The following is a 23,857-nucleotide window of genomic DNA, read 5'->3' as shown; positions in this document are numbered from 1 at the left end:
GTTAGTTCATCATGTAGTTAGTAATGAACATTGTATTACTATAACCCTCCACCACCCGACAGAGTCAATTAAATAAAGTTGTCGCGTGGGCAACTTTCCCAATTGATTTGTTTTTAAAAAAAAAAACGGAATGTTGACAAGCAAGACTAAATGTTGTCAATTTTGCCATTGCTTGTGAAAGCCTACATACGTCATAAATCGGGCCGTCAGACAACCAGCCCCGACCAATGAACCGTTCACACTAAGGGCAGTGCTCGTGCACACTGTTACTGTCATTTTCCTATGCTCACAGTAATGCAGCGGTTCTCAACTTTTGTGATGTGGGCCCCCCCCCCCCAAATTAATCCAACTTGTCTCCGGCTACCCCTATCCACCCCCAGCATTCCTCATTCATGTGTGAGTGTGTGCACACGTGTCACCCCCGTCATCTGGGGGTGTCTTGACACGTTCATCGCGGTGGCGTTTAGCAGCATGGGACGGGGTCGGCTTCTGCAGTTGAAAAACAACCCTCCCGATTTTGCAGTGGATTTTGGAAAGAAGGATGTGTGTGTGTGTACGCATATCTTACTCATGCCCCAGTGTGTCCCAGAAGGAGGCGCGCTGTCAGTCGGGTACCGCTGCAGTGACGTATTCTTCATGACGCGTACATCCGCCTATACCTTAGTCCCCAGCGAGTTACACCTGCGACGTTGTACTGTGGTTACAACTTGGTACGGTCAAGCCTAGTGCTTTGGCTCGCTCTTGCAATGTACCAAAGAGTGAGAATGGAATGAGCCTGGAATATTTATATTATTATTTTTAGACTTGCTTATCAAGCAGTGTCTCATAACTCTCGTTCAGGAGGGCCCTGTCAAGCTTTTGAGCAGCAGGTGACGATCATTCTCATATAGATTCCAAATTTGCATTCTTTTTTTGGCAAATTTGGACCGTGATCTCGGCACACAGCTACCTACCCTTGCCAATGACGTCGTGGGATCTTTAACGGCCGCTGTAAAGCAAAAGGCATGTGGTATTTAATGGTTAATACACATACTGCTTTCGATGTCCCCGTGGTACGCACACTGCCGAAGATGTACCCTTGTTATGCATACTGCAGTAAATGTGTACCCGTGTTACGCACACCGCAGTAAATTTACCCTTGGTATGCACACCGTAATAGATGCACCCTTGGTACGCACACTGCAGAGGATGTACCCGTGGTTGTCCAGAGCACACACTGTTTGTGATCAGTTGTGATGGAGGTCGCGGACCACCCACCGCTGTGGTCACGTTCATCAGTAGTAGTTGTGCCTTAAAATGGCTTTACGGCAGATGCATTAGTGGCATATTGGTGCGTTCATGCATCGATAAGTATCGATTCCCGCATTGAATTTAAGAATCAACATATTTCCATTTGCATAAATTGCATGCAGTGGGTCCATGTCGTCGCCCACGCAGCCACTGAAGTTTCACTGCGCTCACCGCAATCGCGGCCGAATCGCGAAATTTCCTTGAATCGTGATGGGGCGCAAATTGTTCCACGCTCTCAACAGATTAAAATGCAAAACAGTTTCATTGGCTAAGCTTGCTTTTACCACTGTGCAGCAATGCAAAGACAAAGATCACGTGTATAGCCTTAACAGACTGTTGGGGTAAGTGCTGTTAGCGAGCACCTATGAAGGCCGGCTGAGATTAGGAGCACACTCTTAAAGGGAGTGCTCCTAATCTCAGCTTGTTACCTGTATAAAAGACACCTGGGAGCCAGAAATTTTTCTGATTGAGAGGGGGTCAAATACTTATTTCCCTCATTAAAATGCAAATCAATTTATAACATTTTTGACATGCGTTTTTCTGGATTTTGTTGTTGTTATTCTGTCTCTCACTGTTCAAATAAACCTACCATTAAAATTATAGACTGATCATTTCTTTGTCAGTGGGCAAACGTACAAAATCAGCAGGGGATCAAATACTTTTTTCCCGCACTGAAAGCACATTCTACCTCACTCCCAAGCGCGTGCGTGTGCTTGTGCTAATTTGCAGCTCCCACCGCTGGTATACAAGTTTAACGGTGGGCACGTTACGTTTAATTTTTTGCTGCGGTGCGCCTGGCGTTCTCCTTGTTGGCAACTGAATTCAGCATCCACCGAGAGGTTTCGTCTTCCCCAAGGCACCGAACAATGGGGCCTGGCGTTGTTGTTGGCGTTTTTTTCAATTTTCCTTTGTCCACGGCAAACTAAATCCGATCTGCAGACAAACCCCCTCCTAAACCACCCGGTTATAAAATTGCCCAATAAATCAGGCTTGGCATTTTCATTAACCAAGCCCTTTCACAGTTCATCTCTGAGACTTGTAAATAAATAGGACTGTCTGGAAAATGCAAAGTATATCACTTGCTCAACCAGGGATCATTGTATTTAGCTTAATTGGAGGTGCACTTCACGGCAAGTGCATGAGACAAAGTTGGTCATGATGATTTCTTTTATTTCTTGGGAGTGGACGAAAATGCCAAGTGAGTGATTTATTTAGGCACACCCTAACCCCCCCCCCCCCACTCGACAGACCTCTTATCTTAACAAGGGCTTCATATACCAATGCAATCTCCTGCAGCATGAGGATGATTTGATGAGGCAGGTAAATCAGATGATTTGAAGAGAATATTTTTTTTATCTTTCGAAACAAAAAATGACATTTCAAGTGGGGCCGTGTGGAAGGAAAATAAAATGAAACTAAGATGGGATTGGAAAAATATTTTCGAAAAATGTCAATTACCTCGAGCAAAGTTTCCCCGTCCTATTAAGGGCGTCTCGTGCAAAATTCCGTGTTCCGCCGTCCACAGTTGGGAGTCGTCGAGCGCTCGTTAACCACTTGTGAGTTTCGCAAAGTTCAAGCTGGCATGCAATTTATTCCAGTCCCACACCCCCACATAAATTGCCGCAAGTGTTTGTTTCGGTTGGCAAAAGGTCGACATCTTAAAAAGAGGCAGCTTGTATTGTCAGAAATGATGCTCACAAACTGGCGCTATTGTGTGAGCGCATTGCACCTCATCCGTTGCAAATTGCCACAGTATGAAGTGTGAATAATAGGCAAGAAATGTTGTTAGATTTCTGAAAGAAAATACGATTTAACCTAATTGGCCTATGGGCATTCTTGATTTCTGTCATTCTTACACATTTCCCTCACTGGCTGGCCTATGGGTGCTCTTACAAATTCACCTCATTGGCCTCTGGGCATTCTTACAGATTTCCCTCATTGGCCTATGGGTGTTCTTATAGATTCTCCTCATTGGCCTATGGGTGTTCTTATAGATTTCCCTCATTGGCCTATAGGTGTTCTTACAAATTTGACTCGTTGGCCTACAGGCATTCTTACAGATTTGACTCATTGGCCTCCAGGCATTCTTACAGATTTCCCTATATATATTTTTGAAACCAGTCAACCATGCCCTGGTGTCCATGTCTCACCAAGGTGTGATCTCACAAAGCAATGCGCCTGGGTTATCCCCTTGTGATTTTGGCAACGTCGTGCTGGTTTCATCTGCACTGAAGTCTCATCCACAAGATTAGCCCCCCCCCCCCCACAAAAGATACACCGCCGAGCGCGGGGGTGACGGTCTCAAATCGTGGCTGGTAAATAAAATGCCACCCGGTGCCGTTACGTCATGAGCAAATGTGAACCAGCTTCGTTACGTCATGAGCAACCGTGAACCAGCTTCAACCCCAGTGAAGCTCACCAGTAAAGCGTGGCCCGTTAAACAAACACCACGATATGACAATAGGTTTTCCCCTTTTTTCTGGCAAACAAAACACGTGTTGAGATGTTAAAACACCAAACTGAAACCTTTTACACCTGTTTTGTTGCCATAAAAAAGGGGAAAAGCTTTTCTCATATTTTGGTACTGGCAAAGGAGGCCCCATGATGTAGATTCTCTCCTCCGAGCCCTCATTACTCTGATAGTGCGTTGTCTTTGTGCTGTATGCCTTTTGGCATCCTCTGGTCTAACACCGTTTTGAGACTAGGCTCAAAAGAAAGCTGTCTCTGGTGTGGGCCAATCAGTTTCAAAGACAAAGAATATATTATATTCTTGGTTCTTTCGGTAAAGTCACGTAGAAGGGAAATATTAAAATAATATTGTTTTATTTTATTTTATTATTTCCCGTCTACATGACTTTACTGAAAGAACCAAGAATATGAATCCCTGCAGTCACGAAAGCTTTAAATCAAGATTTAATGCATATATTATCAGTGTTTGCATTCTGACCACAAGTATTTTGGTTAATGCAGACATGATTCCTTGTAAAAGGTTTCAGTTTGTTGTTTTAACATCTTACCACCTGTTTTGTTGCCAGAAAAAAGGGGAATACCTATTCTCAAATTTTGGATCTGACAAAGGAGGCCCCATGATGTAAACACCACGATGTAGCCAAATATTATTGGCAACCTTCGACTGGTTTCAACATCACTGAGGCTCATTAGCATGATTGCGGTATAATTAACCTATGCCAGTGGTTATCGTGATTCCATGGGCAGGATCAGCCCACCCATGCATTATTGAGGGATCTAACAGGAAAGTTGTGTAGGTTTAAGAACATTCTCCAAAGGGGCTGATAGATTTAAATGCAATTCATTATATCTTATGCATGCTTTTATTGCTTCCTGACTCCACAAAGCTGCCAGATTTTATTCCTTCCAATGCTACCCACGCAACTCTCACATTGGAAGCCAAGCGGTCTTGGCAGTGTGCGGTGGGGTGTGAGGTGAGTGCAGCGTTTGACAAGTGTGAAAAGATCTTGCTTATTCGTGCGGTTTCCCGAGATAAATGGGTTCAAAATTTGTTTTGCCATAATATCCAACCTTTTAAGATAATTAAAGCCTCAGTCAGAGTGAGTCAATCGACTCAACTGAGTGTTGGGTGGTCTTCATTTATATCGGTGGTCCTGAGCCAGTGGTGAAAAACCCCACAAATCCAAGTCAGAAGTCAGTTCAGCACACCCCACAGTGTCGTATTTATTTATCTACACCAGAGCGGTAATTGGGCGAGTTAATCCCTGACTGGTTTTTCAGTTTTTCAGTTTCATTTATTTGGTATCGCTCTGTGAGCGTTTCGCCTCTTGAATCGGGTGCAACCGCAACAAAAAACAAAAACATGAACAAGAACACATCTTAAAGTGACCACGCGTTTGCATTGTCAGTTTAGGGTTGTGCCAGTGGCACCCAACTGGATTTTTAAAGATCATAATGATAAAAAAGGCAACAACTTCGTGGCCTTAAAATAAGAAGTAGAAAATAGGCGACGTTTCAGCCAATGACGTCTCTTCTTAGTAAGTCTGAACATTTGTTCGCGTGCTCTCTCTCATGATTCTAAGTCCATCATGAATGCACACTGATCGCACGTAGTAAGCTCTTTGTAACATGAAGTTTTAAGTCTGTTGCAAAACTGCCTCAGCCTCAGGGATTGATCGCGAACAACCGCTCGGAACCGGTTCCAGGTCTTCGAGCCGGAGAATCCCAAAAATATCTACGGCCGTATCGCTACACAAGGTTTGCCCGCGGGTACAGCAGCAGATCACCGTGGGCTGCGTATCGTAGACGGCGTCGCGCCTCCGATTAGCACGGTTGGTACCTATCGATTGCAGCAGCCACACAAGGGGATAAACCGGTGCCAGCACCACAGTCGCCCAGTTCTCATGTTGACGCACTGCGCTAAGCACTAGTCATAGGATGACTTGGAGAATATACCAGGCCAGCCTAAGTTGACCTGCAAGATAACGAGGCGTAGGTTTACTTAATATGTAGGTGGCACATTGCGACTCATAAACTAAAGCGAGGGTCTTCGTTAAAAACATTTGTCAGTTCACCATCATTGGTCCAAGCAGCCTACGGTGCGAAAGAAGTTCAGCTTAGATACATACATCCATTGGCGTCTGTTGAGGCCGGCACACACAATCTTCATGGCACAATAATAATGATAAGGTTATAACGTGATCATTTCGATACGTAATGTCGCGACATTTTTTGATCAACGATCATTCGTAAAAAGTAATAAAAAAGGAACGATAACTGAAAAGTGCGCACAAAAGCAATGGGGGAGATGCATGCTGGGAATAACATTGAGAGTCAGAGGAACACGCGGATTACGTGGCTGTCAAAACTCGTTGCTCGACTTAACTTTTCACACATAATCTGGCCAGAGGCCAGAAAGAGACGACGTAGAAGAAGATGATAGGGATTAGAGAACACACGCAGGCAATTGGTACCATTCAAACTGTTCATAAAAAGCAACGATCAGGCCATGTGCCAAAGCCAAATGGCTTGTGGCATCGCAGGTCGGTGAGAGATGGAGAGGATGTGGGGAGGCCATCGTCCATAGACAGTGGATGTAGAAGATGCGGTGGATGTAGAAGATGCGGTGGATGTAGAAGATGGGGTGGATGTAGAAGATGCGGTGGATGTAGAAGATGGGGTGGATGTAGAAGATGGGGTGGATGTAGAAGATGGGGTGGATGTAGAAGATGCGGTGGATGTAGAAGATGGGGTGGATGTAGAAGATGCGGTGGATGTAGAAGATGCGGTGGATGTAGAAGATGCGGTGGATGTAGAAGATGGGGTGGATGTAGAAGATGCGGTGGATGTAGAAGATGGGGTGGATGTAGAAGATGGGGTGGATGTAGAAGATGGGGTGGATGTAGAAGATGGGGTGGATGTAGAAGATGGGGTGGATGTAGAAGATGCGGTGGATGTAGAAGATGGGGTGGATGTAGAAGATGCGGTGGATGTAGAAGATGCGGTGGATGTAGAAGATGCGGTGGATGTAGAAGATGCGGTGGATGTTGAAGATGCGGTGGATGTAGAAGATGCGGTGGATGTAGAAGATTCGGTGGATGTAGAAGATGCGGTGGATGTAGAAGATGCGGTGGATGTAGAAGATGCGGTGGATGTAGAAGATGCGGTGGATGTTGAAGATGCGGTGGATGTAGAAGATGCGGTGGATGTAGAAGATTCGGTGGATGTAGAAGATGCGGTGGATGTAGAAGATGCGGTGGATGTAGAAGATGCGGTGGATGTAGAAGATGGGGTGGATGTAGAAGATGCGGTGGATGTAGAAGATGCGGTGGATGTAGAAGATGCGGTGGATGTAGAAGATGCGGTGGATGTAGAAGATGCGGTGGATGTAGAAGATGGGGTGGATGTAGAAGATGCGGTGGATGTAGAAGATGGGGTGGATGTAGAAGATGGGGTGGATGTAGAAGATGGGGTGGATGTAGAAGATGCGGTGGATGTAGAAGATGGGGTGGATGTAGAAGATGCGGTGGATGTAGAAGATGCGGTGGATGTAGAAGATGCGGTGGATGTAGAAGATGGGGTGGATGTAGAAGATGTGGTGGATGTAGAAGATGGGGTGGATGTAGAAGATGGGGTGGATGTAGAAGATGCGGTGGATGTAGAAGATGGGGTGGATGTAGAAGATGCGGTGGATGTAGAAGATGCGGTGGATGTAGAAGATGGGGTGGATGTAGAAGATGCGGTGGATGTAGAAGATGCGGTGGATGTAGAAGATGCGGTAGACATTTTGCCAGTGATAACGATTGCACAAGCAAGCTCATAATACAAGTCCTCGTTCGTGATAACATAGATTTAGTTATGTGCTCTCATCCCCACCACCCCCTCCCCCCGCTGCTCCGGATATTTGTACATCGTGCTGCGAGTGCCACTGTTACCAGCAGTGTAATGAGGACACCACGTGTGTGGAAAGCCTTTATTGTGCAGCGTTACAGAGGGCAGACGTTACCGGTTACGGTCTGCTTCACCAGATGCACCTGTGCAAAAAAAGGAGCCCTTTGTACAAAGGCATTTGAGTGCGTTTTTTTAAGATTCATATTTGTTCCCCGCTGTTCTCCAAATCGCAACTCTTGATTGTCCCTGGGACGATGCCAAACCCTGCGCCCTCTACGCATTCCACCCGCACGGGGAGGCTAAGTTGTCCGGGCGAGGGTTGGCACGGTGAGCCGCAGCAAGCCGATCTGGTGCAGCGGCAATGCACTCCTGTGGAGGTGGGACGTCCGATTATTTAAGCAGCTGATTACTCTCATGGTTAGCAGTTGGATCGCTCGACTAAAAATCGGTTCACTCGAGAGAACGGTTGGAATGAAAGGCGGCAGGGTTGTGCGCAGTGCCTCGGAGCAAGAAGACCCTGGGTTCGATTCTGGCCTCGGGCACCTTTCTACATAGAGCTTTGTATGTTCTCCCCTTATTCTGCAAGATTTCTTCCGGGTTCTCTGGTTTCCTTCCATAGCTTAAAACACACACACACACAGTGTAACTGGCATTGAAGGTCCCATATTGTAGCTGCTCACCCCGAGCTATGAATGCCCTGATAGTGGCGTTGTCTTTGTGCTGTTCGCATTTTGGCGTTTTCTGGTCTCACACTGCTTGAGACGAGGCTCTCAAGAAAGCTGTCTCTGGTGTGGACCAATCAGTTTAAAAGGCAATGCATCTATTATCAGAGTATGTTTTTTTGTTCGCATGTTCACCACAAGTACGTGTGGTTAGTTCAGACAGGATTCCTTGAAAAAGGATTTTGTTTGGTGTTTTAACATCTTAACACAACTGCTTTATTGCCAGAGAGGGTAACACCTATTGTTGTATTTAGTGTAACTGGCATTGGCCAAAACATCTCGGTACTGAACAATGATTTGCATGTTGCTCATTTGGGATTACAAACAACAGCAACATTGCCCCCCTACTGCGAAAAAATTGACAGGATCCTCCTGAAAAAGATTCATGAGACTCGGTGAGGCTTTGCTGGGTAAAACGAGCCTTGACAAGCTTCAGAGTTTCGATTTAAAGCTTTCGTGACTGCAGGGATTCATCTTCTTGGTTCTTTCGGTAAATTCACGTAGAAGGGAGGTAATAAAATAACAAAAATAAAACATCATAAAATAATTCTCACGACGTTTCGGCTACAACGCAAGCAGCCGTCCTCAGGTGAAGACCAGGTCTGTCGGGAGAATTATTTTATTATGTTTTATTTTTATTATTTTATTACTTCCCTTCTATGTGACTTTACCGAAAGAACCAAGAAGAAGCCTCAGAGTCTCACCTCTGCACCCAGGTGTGCCACTGCCCGGCAAGAGATTGGCCGAGGGCTCGGTGACGCCATCGCCAGCATCATGAGCCGCATCTCGCTGGGCGTTGCTCAAATGGGGGCTTCTTGCCTTCGAGAGGGAGGATGTAGGGTTGCTGGCATTCATAAAGGGTCCCAAGTAATCGACTTAGTGGAATACTCCCGCAATAGAGACGATCGAACGCTTAGTGGATCATGCATGAATGAGAATCATGAGCTGCATGATATGCATACCTTCCAGTGCGATGAGCTGAAGTGTGTAGGTGGAAGTACATAGTCGTAGCTTTGTGAACTTTTCGTGTGGAATTCAAAAGACGCTGCTGTATTTAGCCACTGGTGACAGATACGAAGATAAACGCTACCCCTTGATTAGAACACAGCAGAACGTGCAGCATGCCTTGGCTGAGAACAGCCACAGGGATGATATAGAACAGGTCTCCTCGCTGTGTCTCAAACAAAGGTTGCGCATCATATACATGCCCACCAATACTTTAGATGGGGTGGGTTGGTAGATTATTCATCAGGGCAGCGAAATGATTTTGATTTAGTTTTTTTTCCGTATGTGCGATTAACCCCGGTTTCCTTCCACGTGAAATAAAAATAAAATACTCTTTCATAAAAAGTCTAGAGTATATACTTTCTATATATATAAAAAAATCTTAGAAAAAATTCTTAAGTATATAGCTGTTCCAAACCCTGAGCCAGAGAGCTTCTCTGGAGGGTAGGTGGTCTATTCTCTTTCCACACTGGACATGCATCTTGAAAGAGGTGGGAGAACCGACGATTTACCCCACCACACGTCACCTGCTGATCACAGACTAACTTTCCTGAACCAGTTTGTTATAGGGGCGCCACGGTGGCGAGATGTTACCTCCCTTGCCTGGTATGCAGGAGGACGTGGATTCGATCCTGACCCTGACGCCTGTATTATTATATAAGACCGGGAGCCAGAGCAGAGCCTCACCATTCTGGCGAATTGCCCGATGATGCTGGATGCAATTACCAGCGACATGTCGTACTCAAAAATTGTAAATGTTGTGGTTTCACGCTTCAACACACCGGTGGGCTAAAGCAGTGAACTATTTGTCTTTTGTCAACGTGACACTTTTTACTGATTGGCCGTGTCGGGTGGTGGAGGGTTACGACACATTTATAAATAACGCGATCTAAACCCAAAAACGTTGATTATGAATTATTGGAGTAGTTTGCATGTTCTTCCTGTGGTTGTTTGGATTTTTATCCTGTTCCTCCGGTTTTTCCGTCCACATTTAGAATCAACAGGCTTTTAGAGTAGACATTTCCACGTGATAAGCCACTTCGTTGGGCTATAATTTGTGGCTAGGTCGCTTCTGAAAAAGAGCTATACAGCTCAGTGGGCCTTACCTGGTGACATAAAAACTAGTTTCGAATTAAATAGTTTAATAGTTTAATGTTTATGAGTGGACAGAGGCGTTTGGGGGGCATTTATTAAACGTTGCGCCATTGTTTCAACTGCCAGAGCCATGAGATAAAACCGAACCGCAAACCTCCTTGATTGCAAGTCCAGCATGCTAACCATTGCACCGTGGGGCGCATTCATCCCTCTCTCAAACACTATGACTCTTCAACAGATTGTGACGGCATGGTGGTTTTCATTGAGACGGAACGGCTGAGTAACACCAACGTGTGCGTGTGCGTAGAATCGCAGGCGCGTCCGGCTTGACACTGCGCAGCCAAGTGAGGCTGCCGGAGATGGTGAACACTCCTGGTTTTGCCATCGTCTTCCGGCTGGAGTACGTCCTGTCTGCGCCCTTCAACTACGCCGATGGCAAGGTGAGGAGCCGCCTTGCCCCAATCCGTGCCGTTCATTGGCACGTGTGAATGTGTACGTGACGGCGAAGACAAATAATGTCTTCACATCTCTTACGTTGTATGTCGTATTTCACGATGTGGTAGAGCGCATCATCAGCAGCCATTGTCTATAGACTACTGGATGAAGTCCTCTGCATGCTGTCACCATCCCTGTAGGTCCTGGGATGGCACAATGCATCTCAAAACTGTACCATGTATGGACCTCATCGCACCATCTCCACGTTGGTCATCCTCTTGGGCAAGTTTTCTCCTTTGGCTAATTGTTCCATCAGCAGTCTTGCCCTTCGCCATCACCTCCTTCCCAGAGATATAGAATCATAAACAGAATATTTATTTATACCGGAGGAATCCGATGAACTGTAGAGCTATTTTTTACAGATGTCCAGATCCTCTGGGTAGCACTGACGCGTTCCCTACTACAATCCCACTCTTCATGAGTCGATATGGTTTCTGCATAGGCAGAGTTTGACCTCTATATTTTTGGGGAAAGGGGGTTGGCTTTGTCTCTCACATTAGGAATCACGAGTGCATATCATTTATTTACTTATTTTTCATCTTAATTGTAAACTCCTGAAAATAAATTCATAAAGGTGTCCAGTTTGGTGGGCATTGCCCCCCCCCCCACCCCAACTTCCACCCACGAGTTTCTGTAAGTCTCACATGTTCCCTGGTCCCTGTGGTCACATTTATGCCCCACGTAATTCCGAGCAGTTCTCCCGCCGCTTCTGCGAACTTCGTTTCAGCCTCTTGTTACATTTTCCATGGCACTGTCCACATTTATGATCCGTACGTCACGGTGAACTAAAGACGCTCCCTGATGCAAAAATACGCAATAATATAATTGATGCCTCCGTGACACGGAGATTTGACCCAGAATCTTCCAGCTCACCGGAGGGGAGGGAAGTTCGTGGAGTTACTTCTGACGCGTGGGCTCTTTGGAGATTGTTCCTCGTCCTGTTGAGTATCACCGTGTTGGGGATGGTTATTTATCTCGGCATAGAATTCAGTTGTTCCATTTAATGATGCACGAGGAATCCAAACACACCTTACATCACAGTGCCGGCACGTGAGTCGTGCAGTGCAAAGTTATTTGTATATTCACATGAAAGTAGTATTCATTTGCACACCGTGGATTGTATAAATGCCTCAGTAATCGTATATATTTCATGTTCAAAGGTGCAAACAGTAGAAGGCGGTGCAGCAAAATCCATCGCTGCATCGTATTCCGCTCCCACATTTATGCTTCCCCGCCTTCGCCAACCCGCACTGCCCAGCGTGGCGAAGTATGATCAAGTAGCCCGCGCTGCGCGGGGAGACGCTCATCCAGCAAGCAGTGCATCGACAACAACGAAATTGCCCGTTGGCGTACGGCGTTTCGGAATCGAGAGCGATGTGATGATGCTCGTCGTGCACGGCGCCGCGTGGCGCGCGTGCGTCACTTTACCCGAGGGCGTATCGATCGCAGCACGGCGAGCAGTCCGTTTGTGCTGCACGCTGGTGGTGGGAGGGGTTTGGGGGGGTAGGGGCGGGTGGGGAACCTGCACATTAATTGCACGACGCAACGCCAACGCTGGCCGTTGGCGTTGGCGCGTGCGCCGGCGGTGCGCTCGCAATTAACCGTGGAGCTCATTGTCATATTTTTCTTAAACGCGATTTGTCAAGGTTAAAAAGCTTGGGTTAGGGGAAATGGCGCGCTTGGATTTGTAAAGCCTCTCATGGGCTGGGAGTAAGTACTCTTGTAAAGTGGCGGTGTTGTCAAAGGCCCCCCCCCCATTAACTCTTTTTACAACACTCTGGAGCCATCCCCCTTTGTTGTGACCACTGATGGCAAAGTGGGGAAATTTTAATGATCTCTTCAGCGAAATGGTGTTGATCGCTAAAGCCCTCCAATTTTTCCAATTTTCTTTCCGAAATATAAACGTAGACTAAATAGACAGGTTATAACCACGTTTACAATAATGGTTCTTTGTGTTCGTAGTAATAATAATAATATTACTACGTGATTTTTGTCTCATGGCTTCACTGCAAATCAATGCTTTTGCACAAGGAGCCAAAAACATTCCTCGAGTGCGTTCGCTGGGATGCAAGAGGACAGTCCCGGTGTCAGCACTGCAATCGCCCAGGTTGTGATGTTGACACACTGCGCTAAGCGCTCTTCATAGGGTGACCTGACCTGACTTGACCTACAAGATCACCAGGCCAGGTTTGCTTGATGTATAGGTGGCACATGAGGGTCTTTGCCGATAGCATCTGGCAGATCACCGGCATCGCTTCAAGCAAGCCTGACACTACCTTTTACCTACGTGACTTTACCGAAAAAACCAAAGAGTATGAATCCTTGCAGTCACGAAAGCTTCAAATCTAGAAGCCTGACACTGCTGATGAGACGATGTGTGTTGAAACCGGTGCGCCGTTTGCTTGTGTTGAATCAAAGCTGCTGAATTGATACACTCGCGAATAATGTTTTTTTTTTATTGAAAGTTACAGATGAATGAAGGGGATGTTTTTGTCTGCTGATTTACGTTGTTACTCATATCATCCGAAACGACGCTAACGATTATTCTTTGAAGGTAAGGTTGGTGTCTCTTGCAGATGACATCATACTGGTGGGACATCCGTGTGTGTTGGAACAATACAGAGAGTGTCTGACCTGCCTTGCGGAGTTTTGAGTTTAACACATACGCTTTCGCGACGGGAGGATTTCTCCACAATTCTGTCTGTCGCCTGCTCAGGCTGCTTATAATTACCAGAAAAACGTCGTCCTCAAATGTTGTGGGTTTACTGTCCAACACACCGGTGTGCTGAACTAGTAACTAATTGGCACGTTTTGTTGACGTGACAAACCTCAACTAATTGGCTGTCGGGTGGTGGCGGGTTTAATGACACGTTTATATTTATGCGATCTAACCCAAAATCCTTTATTGTGGCGTTTTGAGTGCTATCCCCTTGTGTGCGTGTCTTTATCCTCCGATGACCTTATATCCTTCCGCATGCAATAAACGTTTAATCTAAAGAATTGACCAAACATCCCAAGCAGGCCTCCTGAAAATATTTTAAGACTCCGTTGACGCTTGGTCTGCTACTACTCTGGTTGTTTAAGAAGAAATTAATCACCGATGCAGTTTGGGAGACGGGATAGAGCCCCGGCTCTCCTTGATTTGTGGCGCAGTGTGTTCACCACAATGCTACCGATACACGCTTGGAAAGCAAAGACTAAAGATGTCTCATTAACTCTGCAAATACTAAAGGGAGCAGTGACTAACATTGAGCACCAGATCTGACCTGCGCAACGCACGAGGGAGCAATGTGTCCTTCACCACCATTCACACCCGGCCACCTTTGTCTCCCCCCATTCCTTATATTGACAAGCACACCGGTTGCTCATTTAAAGCTACGCTAACACGATGGAGGCCCACACCAGAGGCTGAAGACTCATTTGTATTCAACGTTTCCCCGCGAAGTTTCTGGAGATGTGGTTTGCATTTGGATGCCAACTTAAATGTAAATGTTATTGTACGATCGCATTGTGTTTGGAAGTACAACGTGGGTGAGCGGAGAGCGTAGCCATACGTGCTAACCACAATGCCACCGCGCTCGCTGATCGATGCTTCGATCGCGTGTGAGTAAACGCACGCGCGCGCACACTTGTAAAACACTCTCGCCCATCGTAGCCCAACGCCACGGTTTAACGAGCCTCGTATACAGCGAAGGAGCGCTGTGCGATTTACCAGCTCTTATTAGCGTTTTACATGGAAACGCGTAAGTTGTACCGTTTCGCGGCAAGGTAACAGAACTTTCGCAAGGCACATTATTAGCGGTGGAGGGGCCACGTTAAGTGCAACTGTGCAATAAGAACGCTCGCGGCGAAGGGTCGCGATGAAGAGGTGCTCATCGTGCCGAGTTGTTCACAGTGGGCGATCCCGTTGTGTGCCTTGCGTGCTTTTTATCAGTTAATACAGACACTGAAGCCGAGATGTCTCAATGTAAGCCCATAAGCATCATGAGAAAACCCACAATGCCTTGCACATTTACAGCTGCTTGATTCTCAGCCGCTCACCAGCCTCGGCGACTCTTCGTTTTGTTCTCTTACCCCCTGACCCCCGCCTTGTTTTGTATTGTTCTTCATGTTTTCTGTCAGTGCAGCCTGAGACTCGATCTTCAGGTACTTACAACTCTACGACTATGTTGGTATTATTATTCCGACGGCACTTGTTTACCCAGGAAAGCCTAATTTTTCTTTAGCGGGGAGGATCTTGCAAAGTTTTCTCATTATGGGGCGATGTTGCTGCACGTAATCGCAAATTGAGTAATTGGTAGGTGTTTGGCCCCAATACCAGTTGCATTGTATGTCATGATTTTTTTCGTTTGTTTTTAGCTGTGGGAAGAAACGAGAGAACCCAGAGGGAAAACCAAAGCAAAACAGGGGGGAGAACATCATGGGACCTCTCTTGCCTGAATCAAAATATAAGAATAGCTTCTTGGTTCTTTCGGTAAAGTCACGTAGAAGGGAAATAATAAAATAATAAAAATAAAACATAATAATATAATTCTCACGACGTTTTGGCCACAACGCAAGCAGCCGTCCTCAGGTGAAGAACAGCTCTGTCGGAAAGACAGCATATATTATATTCTTGGTTTTTTCGGTAAGGTCACGTAGAAGGGAAATAATAAAATAATGTTGTTTTATATTATTTTATTATTTCCCTTCTACGTGACTTTACCGAAAGAACCAAGAAGATGAATCCCTGCAGTCACGAAAGCTTTAAATCGAAATAAAAATAGCTTTAACCTTTTCTGGCAATAAAACAGTTGCGCTAAGATGTCGAAACACCAAACTGAAACCTTTTGCAAGGAATCATATGTCTGCATTAACCACATATACTTGTGGTGAACATGCAAACACAACAACTGTGCTCTGGTAGTATACGAGGCATTGCCTTTGAAACTGATTGCTCCACACCAGAGACAGCTTTCCTTAGAGCGTAGTCTCAAACAGTGTTAGGCCAGAGGACGCTAAATAAAGAACAGCACAAGGACAATGCCACTGCCAGGATATTGAGAGCTCAGGGTTTAGCAGCTACATCAAGGGATCTCTCGCCAGGATATGTTGATACTGGCAAGAGTTTCAAAGACAATGTATCACCACAATACTACCAGGTAATGTTTTGTTGTTTGCATGTTGACCACAAGTATGTGTGGTTAATGCAGACATGATTCCTTTGCAAAAGGTTTCAGTTTGGTGTTTTAACATCTTAGCGCAACTGTTTTATTGGCAGAAAGGGTAAAAGCTATTGCTATAGGGGGGAGAACATGGACATTCCCCAACGAAAGGTGCCAGTGTGAGGAATCGAACCCAGGATCTTCTTGTTACGAGGCACGAATTTTACCACTGTTACCACCGTGCTACTTTGAATTAATCTACCAAATAACTGTCATATCATTTGCATAAATTGTAAATACAATACTCTGCTTAACATTATTTTATGCATGTATAGTGAGCGTAAGAGTCCAAATTAATTGCTTAAATAATTTATATTCGCCCGCAGCAACAGGACATTGATTGATTGATGACGATCACAATAAGTACATAGGATCCAGTGCGTTTGAATCAATATTCGTAAAATTATATACGTTGTGTGTAGCTGGTTCACAAGATGCGCTACCAATCACCGGATCGTAAAAAAAAAAACATTCTTAAATCGAATAATGACCGTGAACCACGATAATTTATTGGATCGACAGGTGGGTTAACTGCTTTAACAATATTCATTAAATGACCGGTGAATAGTGCCTTTCGCGTGAATGGTAACGAACGCCCGTCACTGTGCACGTGCACTACGGTACGATCTCAGCAACGTGCGTCGATTGTGTAACATTGCGCAACAGTAGTGTGCGATTTGGTATCTGAAACATGCTCTGAGCTTCCCCTCGATTGATTTACCAAAACAAAAAACAAGTACAATTTTCTTTAACAGTGTTAACTTATGATCACGGAAAGTTCCCGATAGCAGCCTTAATTATGCGCTTGCTAGCAGACATACGCGCGATCTTCGTGGGATTATTGTTTTCACTGTTACACGTTACAGTGCACACTTTGTTCTTTTTAATGTGTGGGGCTTTTTTGCGTCTCAACACATGTTTTATGTGAAGTGGAAGAGTGGAATAAACAGCACACGAATATGTTAGTCACAGGAAAAATTCAACGTAAGATCATTAATAATGATTTGTCCTTCTGAGGGTTTGCATTTGCTTAATTTCTGACGTAAATAATTGCATGAATGAATAGCCCTGCATTTTTTTCTCGTGTTTTGTTGCCAGCAAAGGGAGAAAATAATAATTTCGAAGCGTCCCGAGTTTCACGTGAATGTCTTGTCCTTTATTACTTTCCACCAGCTGAATTAATGATCAAAAATCATTCACTAGCAAGAGATTGTAAAAAAAACACAACCCATGTTTTTACTTGTTGGTTTACGATAACCGCATGCCATTAAATTGGCCCTGAATGAACAATTAACGACAAAAGGTGGTGGGTTATTTGGAGGTCACTTAATTACTTTTTTCTATTAAGCCCTGGCACAAATTTGGAAGGAATGCTTCTCATCTTGCACAAATTTGCTTTTTTTTTTTTATAAACCAGGCTGCGGTGAAAAACGACGGCTTCCGAGATGCCGTGCGGCCCGAGCATTAGACCTCGCGTCTCCGTGACCGCGGCGATAAGGAGAGCCTTCTTGGGGAGAGAGGGATTGTTCCCACCGGTCCGCTGGCCACCGTTGGCAACCGAAAGCCTCAGCGGCCTTTGTTGGCACGGAGCAAGAAGCCACTGCCACCCATTCGGCTGTGGCAAATAAACGCCCCAAAAAAGAGCACCGTTTATAAAACACGAGCCGAGCCGAATGCAGGGAGGTTAATTGATCAAACACAGGCTTCAAAGATGGAAAGTGACAGCGTACATCATTAACGTCGACATAAAACGGAAGTTGACGGCATTTTTTCTGTCGTCGGTGTACGGTTACTGTTTGCATATTCATGGATTAATTGCAGTCATCATTCAAGTTTTATTCTTTACCGTTGTATTTTTTAATTATTGCTGCTGGAATCGCAAAGCGCCAGGACATTGCAAGGTCATCCAAAATAATATTGTGATAAATCCAACGAGTACTCGCAAACTACAGTGATAATTATTTATTCAGTAATTATAAATAGAAGTAAAATAATTGCAATGCTCTACATAAATAATAATATAGTCATTCGAATAATTTAAGAATCACAAAAATATATAATTTGCTATTTATTACCAAATATGGTAATAATGATTATAATGCTCTTTGGATCTTTCGGTAAAGTCACGTAGGTATAAAATAAAATAGATCACGACGTTTCGGACACAACACAAGCGTCCGTCATCAGGTGGGAAAGCATGATCTGCTGCTGATGCAGACTGTTTTAAAAGGTTTGAAACGGGTGTAGCCCAAGGGTCATAAAGAAGTGGCTGGGTCAAGTGATGTTAATGTGAGAAATTAGCATGTAACTGGGTACAGAAGTTGCTATGTTAATGTGAGAGATTAGCATGATGTTAAAGTGAGAAATTAGCATGTAACTGGGCACGGAAGTGGCTATGTTATTGTGAGAGATTAGCATGAAATAACAGCTGACATATGCAGGTAGGATGGAAACATCAGTCGGTTAAGACTTTACCTGGTTAATAATGTCCTTCCAATGGTTGCTCAGATTGTACCCATCATCTCGGTTGAAGTTGTGTCTGTGTTTATATATCTGGATGGGTCCATGAACAAATCTCTGAAGGTAGCCGGTAGGTTTGCAGAGTACCTCCGTCTTGGAAAAATCAATTTCGTGTGAGCCCACAGCGTTAAAACAATGATCGGCAATGGCCGATGTATTGGTCCTACCGTGTCACAGATCTACCTTGTGTTCACGAACACGGTCCGAGATATGTCGTTTCGTTTCCCCAATGTAACTGCTGCCGCAACCACAACTCAGTTTGTAGACACCAGGGTAGTGCATGGCAGGAATCACACCCTTTACAGATGGGATTAGATCACGGATTTTGTGTACTGTGTTGAAACGAACCTGGATCCTGTGTTTGTTCAAGATTTTGGAAATATTTTTGGTAACGTCTGTTATGTATGGCAATGTGATGGTTTTGGTTGGCTCCTCAGAAGGTTGTCTCCCCATGGCTGGATTGTACGGTCCGAGTATCCGTTCATCCTGAGGGCTTTGTGTTCGTGCTCAAACTCACTTGCTAGGTGGTGCTGGTCGGAGATGCAACGGGCCCTATGGTGTAGTGTTTTGATGAGGGAATTCTTCTGGGCTGGATGGTGGTGGGAGTCAGGCTTTAGATAGGCATCCGTGTGGGTGGCTTTCCTGTAGACCGAATGTCTCAACGAGCCATCAGGTCTCTTCTCGATCAAAACATCCAGGAATGGTAGCTTGCCATCATTTTCCACTTCCATGGTGAATTTGATAGATGGGTGTACGGAATTTATGTGGTTGAGAAATTGGTTCAGTGCTGGCAGGCCATGTGGCCAGATGACGAACGTGTCATCTACGTATCTCTTCCACAAGAAAGATCGTAGGGTGGATGTCTGGATGGCATCTGTTTCAAATTTCTCCATGAAAACATTCGCTACCACTGATGATAAGGGAGAACCCATTGGGGTACCCTAATTTTGTTTGTAGAATGTACCATTCCAGGTGAAGTATGTGTTGGTAAGACAGTGCCTTACCAGAGTTGGTACATCTGGATTCAGTCCTTGTTGGACCAAGTCTTCAATGATTGCAATGGTGTCAAGTACAGGTACAATGGTGAACAGAAAGATTACATCGAAGCAAATCATCCAGAGACAGTGAGATGTCCTTGATTAGAGAAACCAAGTGAGCTGAGTTAAGTACAGCTGAGGTGGACTTGCCCGTGAAAGGAAGCATGGTCTCAGACAGAAATCGGGCCAGTTTGTAGGTGGGTGAGTTAATGGTGGAGACGATAGGATGGAGCGGGGTACCTACTTTGTGGATTTTTGGAAGGCCATAAAATCTGGGTGGTCTAGCAGCCGAAGGTTTTAGAGAGCGCTGCTTGGTCTGATCGATTAGAGAAGTCGATTTAGTGATGATATTGTTGTTTTTTGTGGCTAGGCAGTTGGTGGGATCTCTGTTGATTTTAGTATAGCTGCCATCATTAAGAAGGTCCTGAATTTTGTTGTTGTAAGTGGTTTATCCATGATGACAGGGGTATTGCCCTTGTCGGCTGAGAGGATGACAATGTCATCTCTGTTTTTTAATTTATAGAGTTAAAAATTATCGTCCTTGCTGACGCTGTTAATGGGTTTCTTAGCGTTTTTGAGGATAGCAGCAATTTCAGATCTAGCAACGTCTGCAGCCATGTGTCCCAAGCATTTGAGGGGCTACATCGACCTGGGCGATTATATCATCCACTGGGATATGTTTAGGGGTGACTGCGAAATTCAACCCTTTAGTTAGTACCGATTTTAGGCTTTCGGAATTTGGGATGTTACTCTGATTGATGACAATCTTGTTAACATCTAACTTTTCAACGTGTGGCTCTGGCTTTTTTTTTGACACGAGGTTGAATTTAGCGATCAAATTAACTTTACATTTGGTTGACATTGAAGTAGCAGAAGAGACTGTCATGTTATCGACATGGTCCCAATCAGAAGTGGACATTTTATCCGCTAATTTTAAGTGTGATTGTAAGAGAGTCTTGTCTAAATAATCAAGTTCAAATCAGAGCAATCTTATTCTCTCTGAGATTAGCGATAGGCTAGCTTTAAACAAGATCCATTTAGCGTTAGAAGAAGTGACAGCAGCAGATGTGAGTGTAAATGCAATCGGTATTACCTTGTTATCGCGGCATCTCTTGAGAAAGGTTAGCAACTCGATCGTGTTAGCTTTCTTGTCTCGCAGTCTGTTAAACGTTCTAACAGAAGTGTGAAATCCCTCCCCGTAGAGGTGGTTCAATCTTGATTTGAAGCTTTCGTGACTGCAGGAATCCATACTTTTTGGTTCTTTCGGTAAAGTCATGTAGGCATAGAATAAAATAATAATCATAATAATAATCATATTCCACAGTAAGTCGAATTAGCAACGATATACCAAAGTACTTTAATTCAATAACCATGCAGGTAATTTCACCAAAAAATTATAATATTAATGCGTGTATAATTGTCATTTGATAACACCTAAATTATCTCTAACATATGGGGTTTTGAGATCCTTAGTGTAATAGGCTGGGCCACTCTCCCTTGATTATCATCATCGGCAGCATCGACCACGCTCTAGACATTGCTGAATGAATGCCATGACGCACCTCATCTCTGCTCCATGGGCTAACCTCATCGCTCGATCTCTGCAGAAGCGACCACCGGTCTCATCTGTCGGCTGCCATCCCTTCTCGTCAAGTGCACTGCCTGAGCCCACTTCCTTCTCTTAAGTCAATGCGATGTCCCCCACTTGTGTTTATTCTTTGTGTTCTTTTCTCCCTCCGTCTCTCGGTGTAATTCCCAGAAAGCTTCTCTCTGTGGCTCTTTGTATACGTTTCCGCTTTGGAATTCCAATTTCTGCGTCGGTGTCCATGATGCTTATGTCGTAGTAGGTGAAAATGCTCTTTTTCAGCCACAATAGTTTATTTTATTTCATTGTTAAGTTCAGTTTGCCAACAACATTCTCTTGCCTGCCTCTTTATTCCATAAATTTAATTCTGGTCCGTATACACACTCAGACATGATTTCAGCTAAGTAGCAAGTTTACAAAGGACAACCGGCCCAGCGTTTATTAATCTCCCTTGATATAATGCTGCCTTGTGGTGTTTTTCCAGTTGTATCCCTCCCAACACTTACTTCCTTGCCGAATAAGTTTACGATACGTCAATGACAGCGAGCCCATGGAGATCATGTTGTGGCAGAGCACTCGGAGAGTTTCGAGTTAAAATCCCCGTTGGGGAGCCAATCTAGTCCGACATCGCTCCCTTCATTACATCAGACGATCGGAGTTTTATTTAACGTTTCAACTGCGTTCTTCTTGCAGAGAGGTCTGCTCCCTGTCAGATAAATTAACGTACAATATCTACTCCTGGCTCAGAGCTGCCAAAGGACATGAACGTCATCTAACACGCTCCCTTGAGTTCATGGGTACGCATCGACTTTTCAAGCATATTCATAATATAGGTTTTTGGGTGAGATCGCGTTATTTATAAATGCGTCGTAACCCTCCACCACCCGACACGGCCAAACAGTAAAAAATGTGTCACGTTTTTCAAAGGACAAAATAATTCACTTCTTTAGCTCACCGGTGTGTTGAAGAGAGAATCAACAGCATTTTTTAATTTGAGTACGACGTTTCGCTGATAATTACAATCAGCTTCATCGGGCAAGAATGGTGAAGCTGTCCTGTTGCTTCCGGTCTTAAATAGAGCAGCATCAGGGTGATGTCATCATTTAATTCAATTCAATCAATCACTGTCCTTTGAAAAACGGGGCACATTTTTTACTGTTTGGCCGTGTCGGGTAGTGGAGGGTTACAACACATTTATAAATAACGCGATCTGACCCAAAAACTTATATTATGAATAATATTGGTCGCGAAAGCCTACGTGTTAAATTTTCAAGCATTGTTAGAAAAATACGCAAACTCATCCTCGATGTTATAATTGGAGTTTCGACGTGTAATTTATTTCAGCTAGTGTGCACTCGTATTGTTGTGCAAGCCACTGCATTCCAATGCACGCAGTCTGTATGCTGCAGTATTAAATGCATTTCGTGCATTGGATGTTGCCCAATTGTACTGCTGGCAGGATGAGGTTTCACGTTTGTTTCCCTGTGCCCAGTGGCTACTCTCACCATATCGCTCTGCATTTAGAAACGATATTTAAGTAAAATCCCTTTAGCGACTTACTATGTTTTTCATTCTTTACTTGTCCCCCTTGGATTCTCAACGCAGCTGTGACCTAAAGCCCTTGGTCTGATTCATATAATCATCATCACTGCCGAGGTCTGTAGAATGAACAACCTCCTGGGGAACCGTGCAATATTCCTGTGACAGGGACCAGAGACTGGTCCCTGTCACAGGAATATGGTTTTTCCGCGACTGGCCACCAACATGGGCTGAGGACAGCCCAAAGTTTATTTGAGAATGGGTGAGCCTGACTTTTTGATTATACAGCCCAGAGTAGAAACAGTGGGGTAGGGTAAATTTCGATTTAAATCTTTCGTGACTGCAGGGATTCATCTCCTGGGTTCTTTCGGTAAAGTCACGTAGAAGGGACGCTGTCTTTCCGACAGACCTGTTCTTCACCTGAGGACGGCTGCTTGCGTTGTGGCCGAAACGTCGTGAGAATTGTATTTTATTATGTTTTATTTTTATTATTTTATTATTTCCCTTCTACGTGACTTTACCGAAAGAACCAAGAAGAAAAAGTGGGGTAGTGGTTGGCCTGCTTTGACAATCTGGGTGTAATTCCTGGACATGCACATAGAGTGGGAAGTGTTAACTGAACTTGGCATGGCCTTTCCTCGAATATGTCCTTCCCCCGCACCTCTGATTAGCACGGTTGGCTACGTATGGTGCAAAAAAAGTTCAACATACAAAAAAAAGTTCAACATACAAAAAAAAGTTCAACATACAAAAAAAAGTTCAACATACAAAAAAAAGTTCAACATCAGCATTGTGAGAACAAAGGTGGTCAGCCAAATAGGAGATGGTATTTTTCTCCTTTATGTGTGTGTGTGTATGTGTGCATGGATAGATACGGTACATGTGTTCGTGTCTTTTTTACAGGTTGGTGTCTGTGTGTCGGTGTGTGATTATTTTTTTTACTTCATTTGTCTCAAACTCCGGTCATCCGCAGTCACCGCATCACGCGCTTTCAAATGTGCTTCT

General features: G+C 44.6%; 1 protein-coding gene across 2 annotated transcripts in view; it reads left to right on the top strand.

The window, feature by feature from the left end:
• The window catches only part of NPHP4 (nephrocystin 4), a 284,183-nt gene that overhangs the window by 91,891 nt on the left and 168,435 nt on the right, over positions 1-23,857 (top strand). For both annotated transcript variants that reach the window (XM_078611468.1, XM_078611467.1), the window contains exon 8: positions 10,780-10,912. In XM_078611468.1, coding sequence (XP_078467594.1) covers positions 10,780-10,912 — 133 coding nt within the window. The remainder of the gene's footprint in view (positions 1-10,779; positions 10,913-23,857) is intronic.

Source organism: Lampetra planeri, chromosome 36, assembly GCF_965212315.1.
Source record: "Lampetra planeri chromosome 36, kcLamPlan1.2.h2, whole genome shotgun sequence".
Taxonomy (NCBI): domain Eukaryota; kingdom Metazoa; phylum Chordata; class Hyperoartia; order Petromyzontiformes; family Petromyzontidae; genus Lampetra; species Lampetra planeri.
Note: the sequence above shows the minus strand (reverse complement) of the source record. Positions and strands in the feature narration are given on the sequence as shown.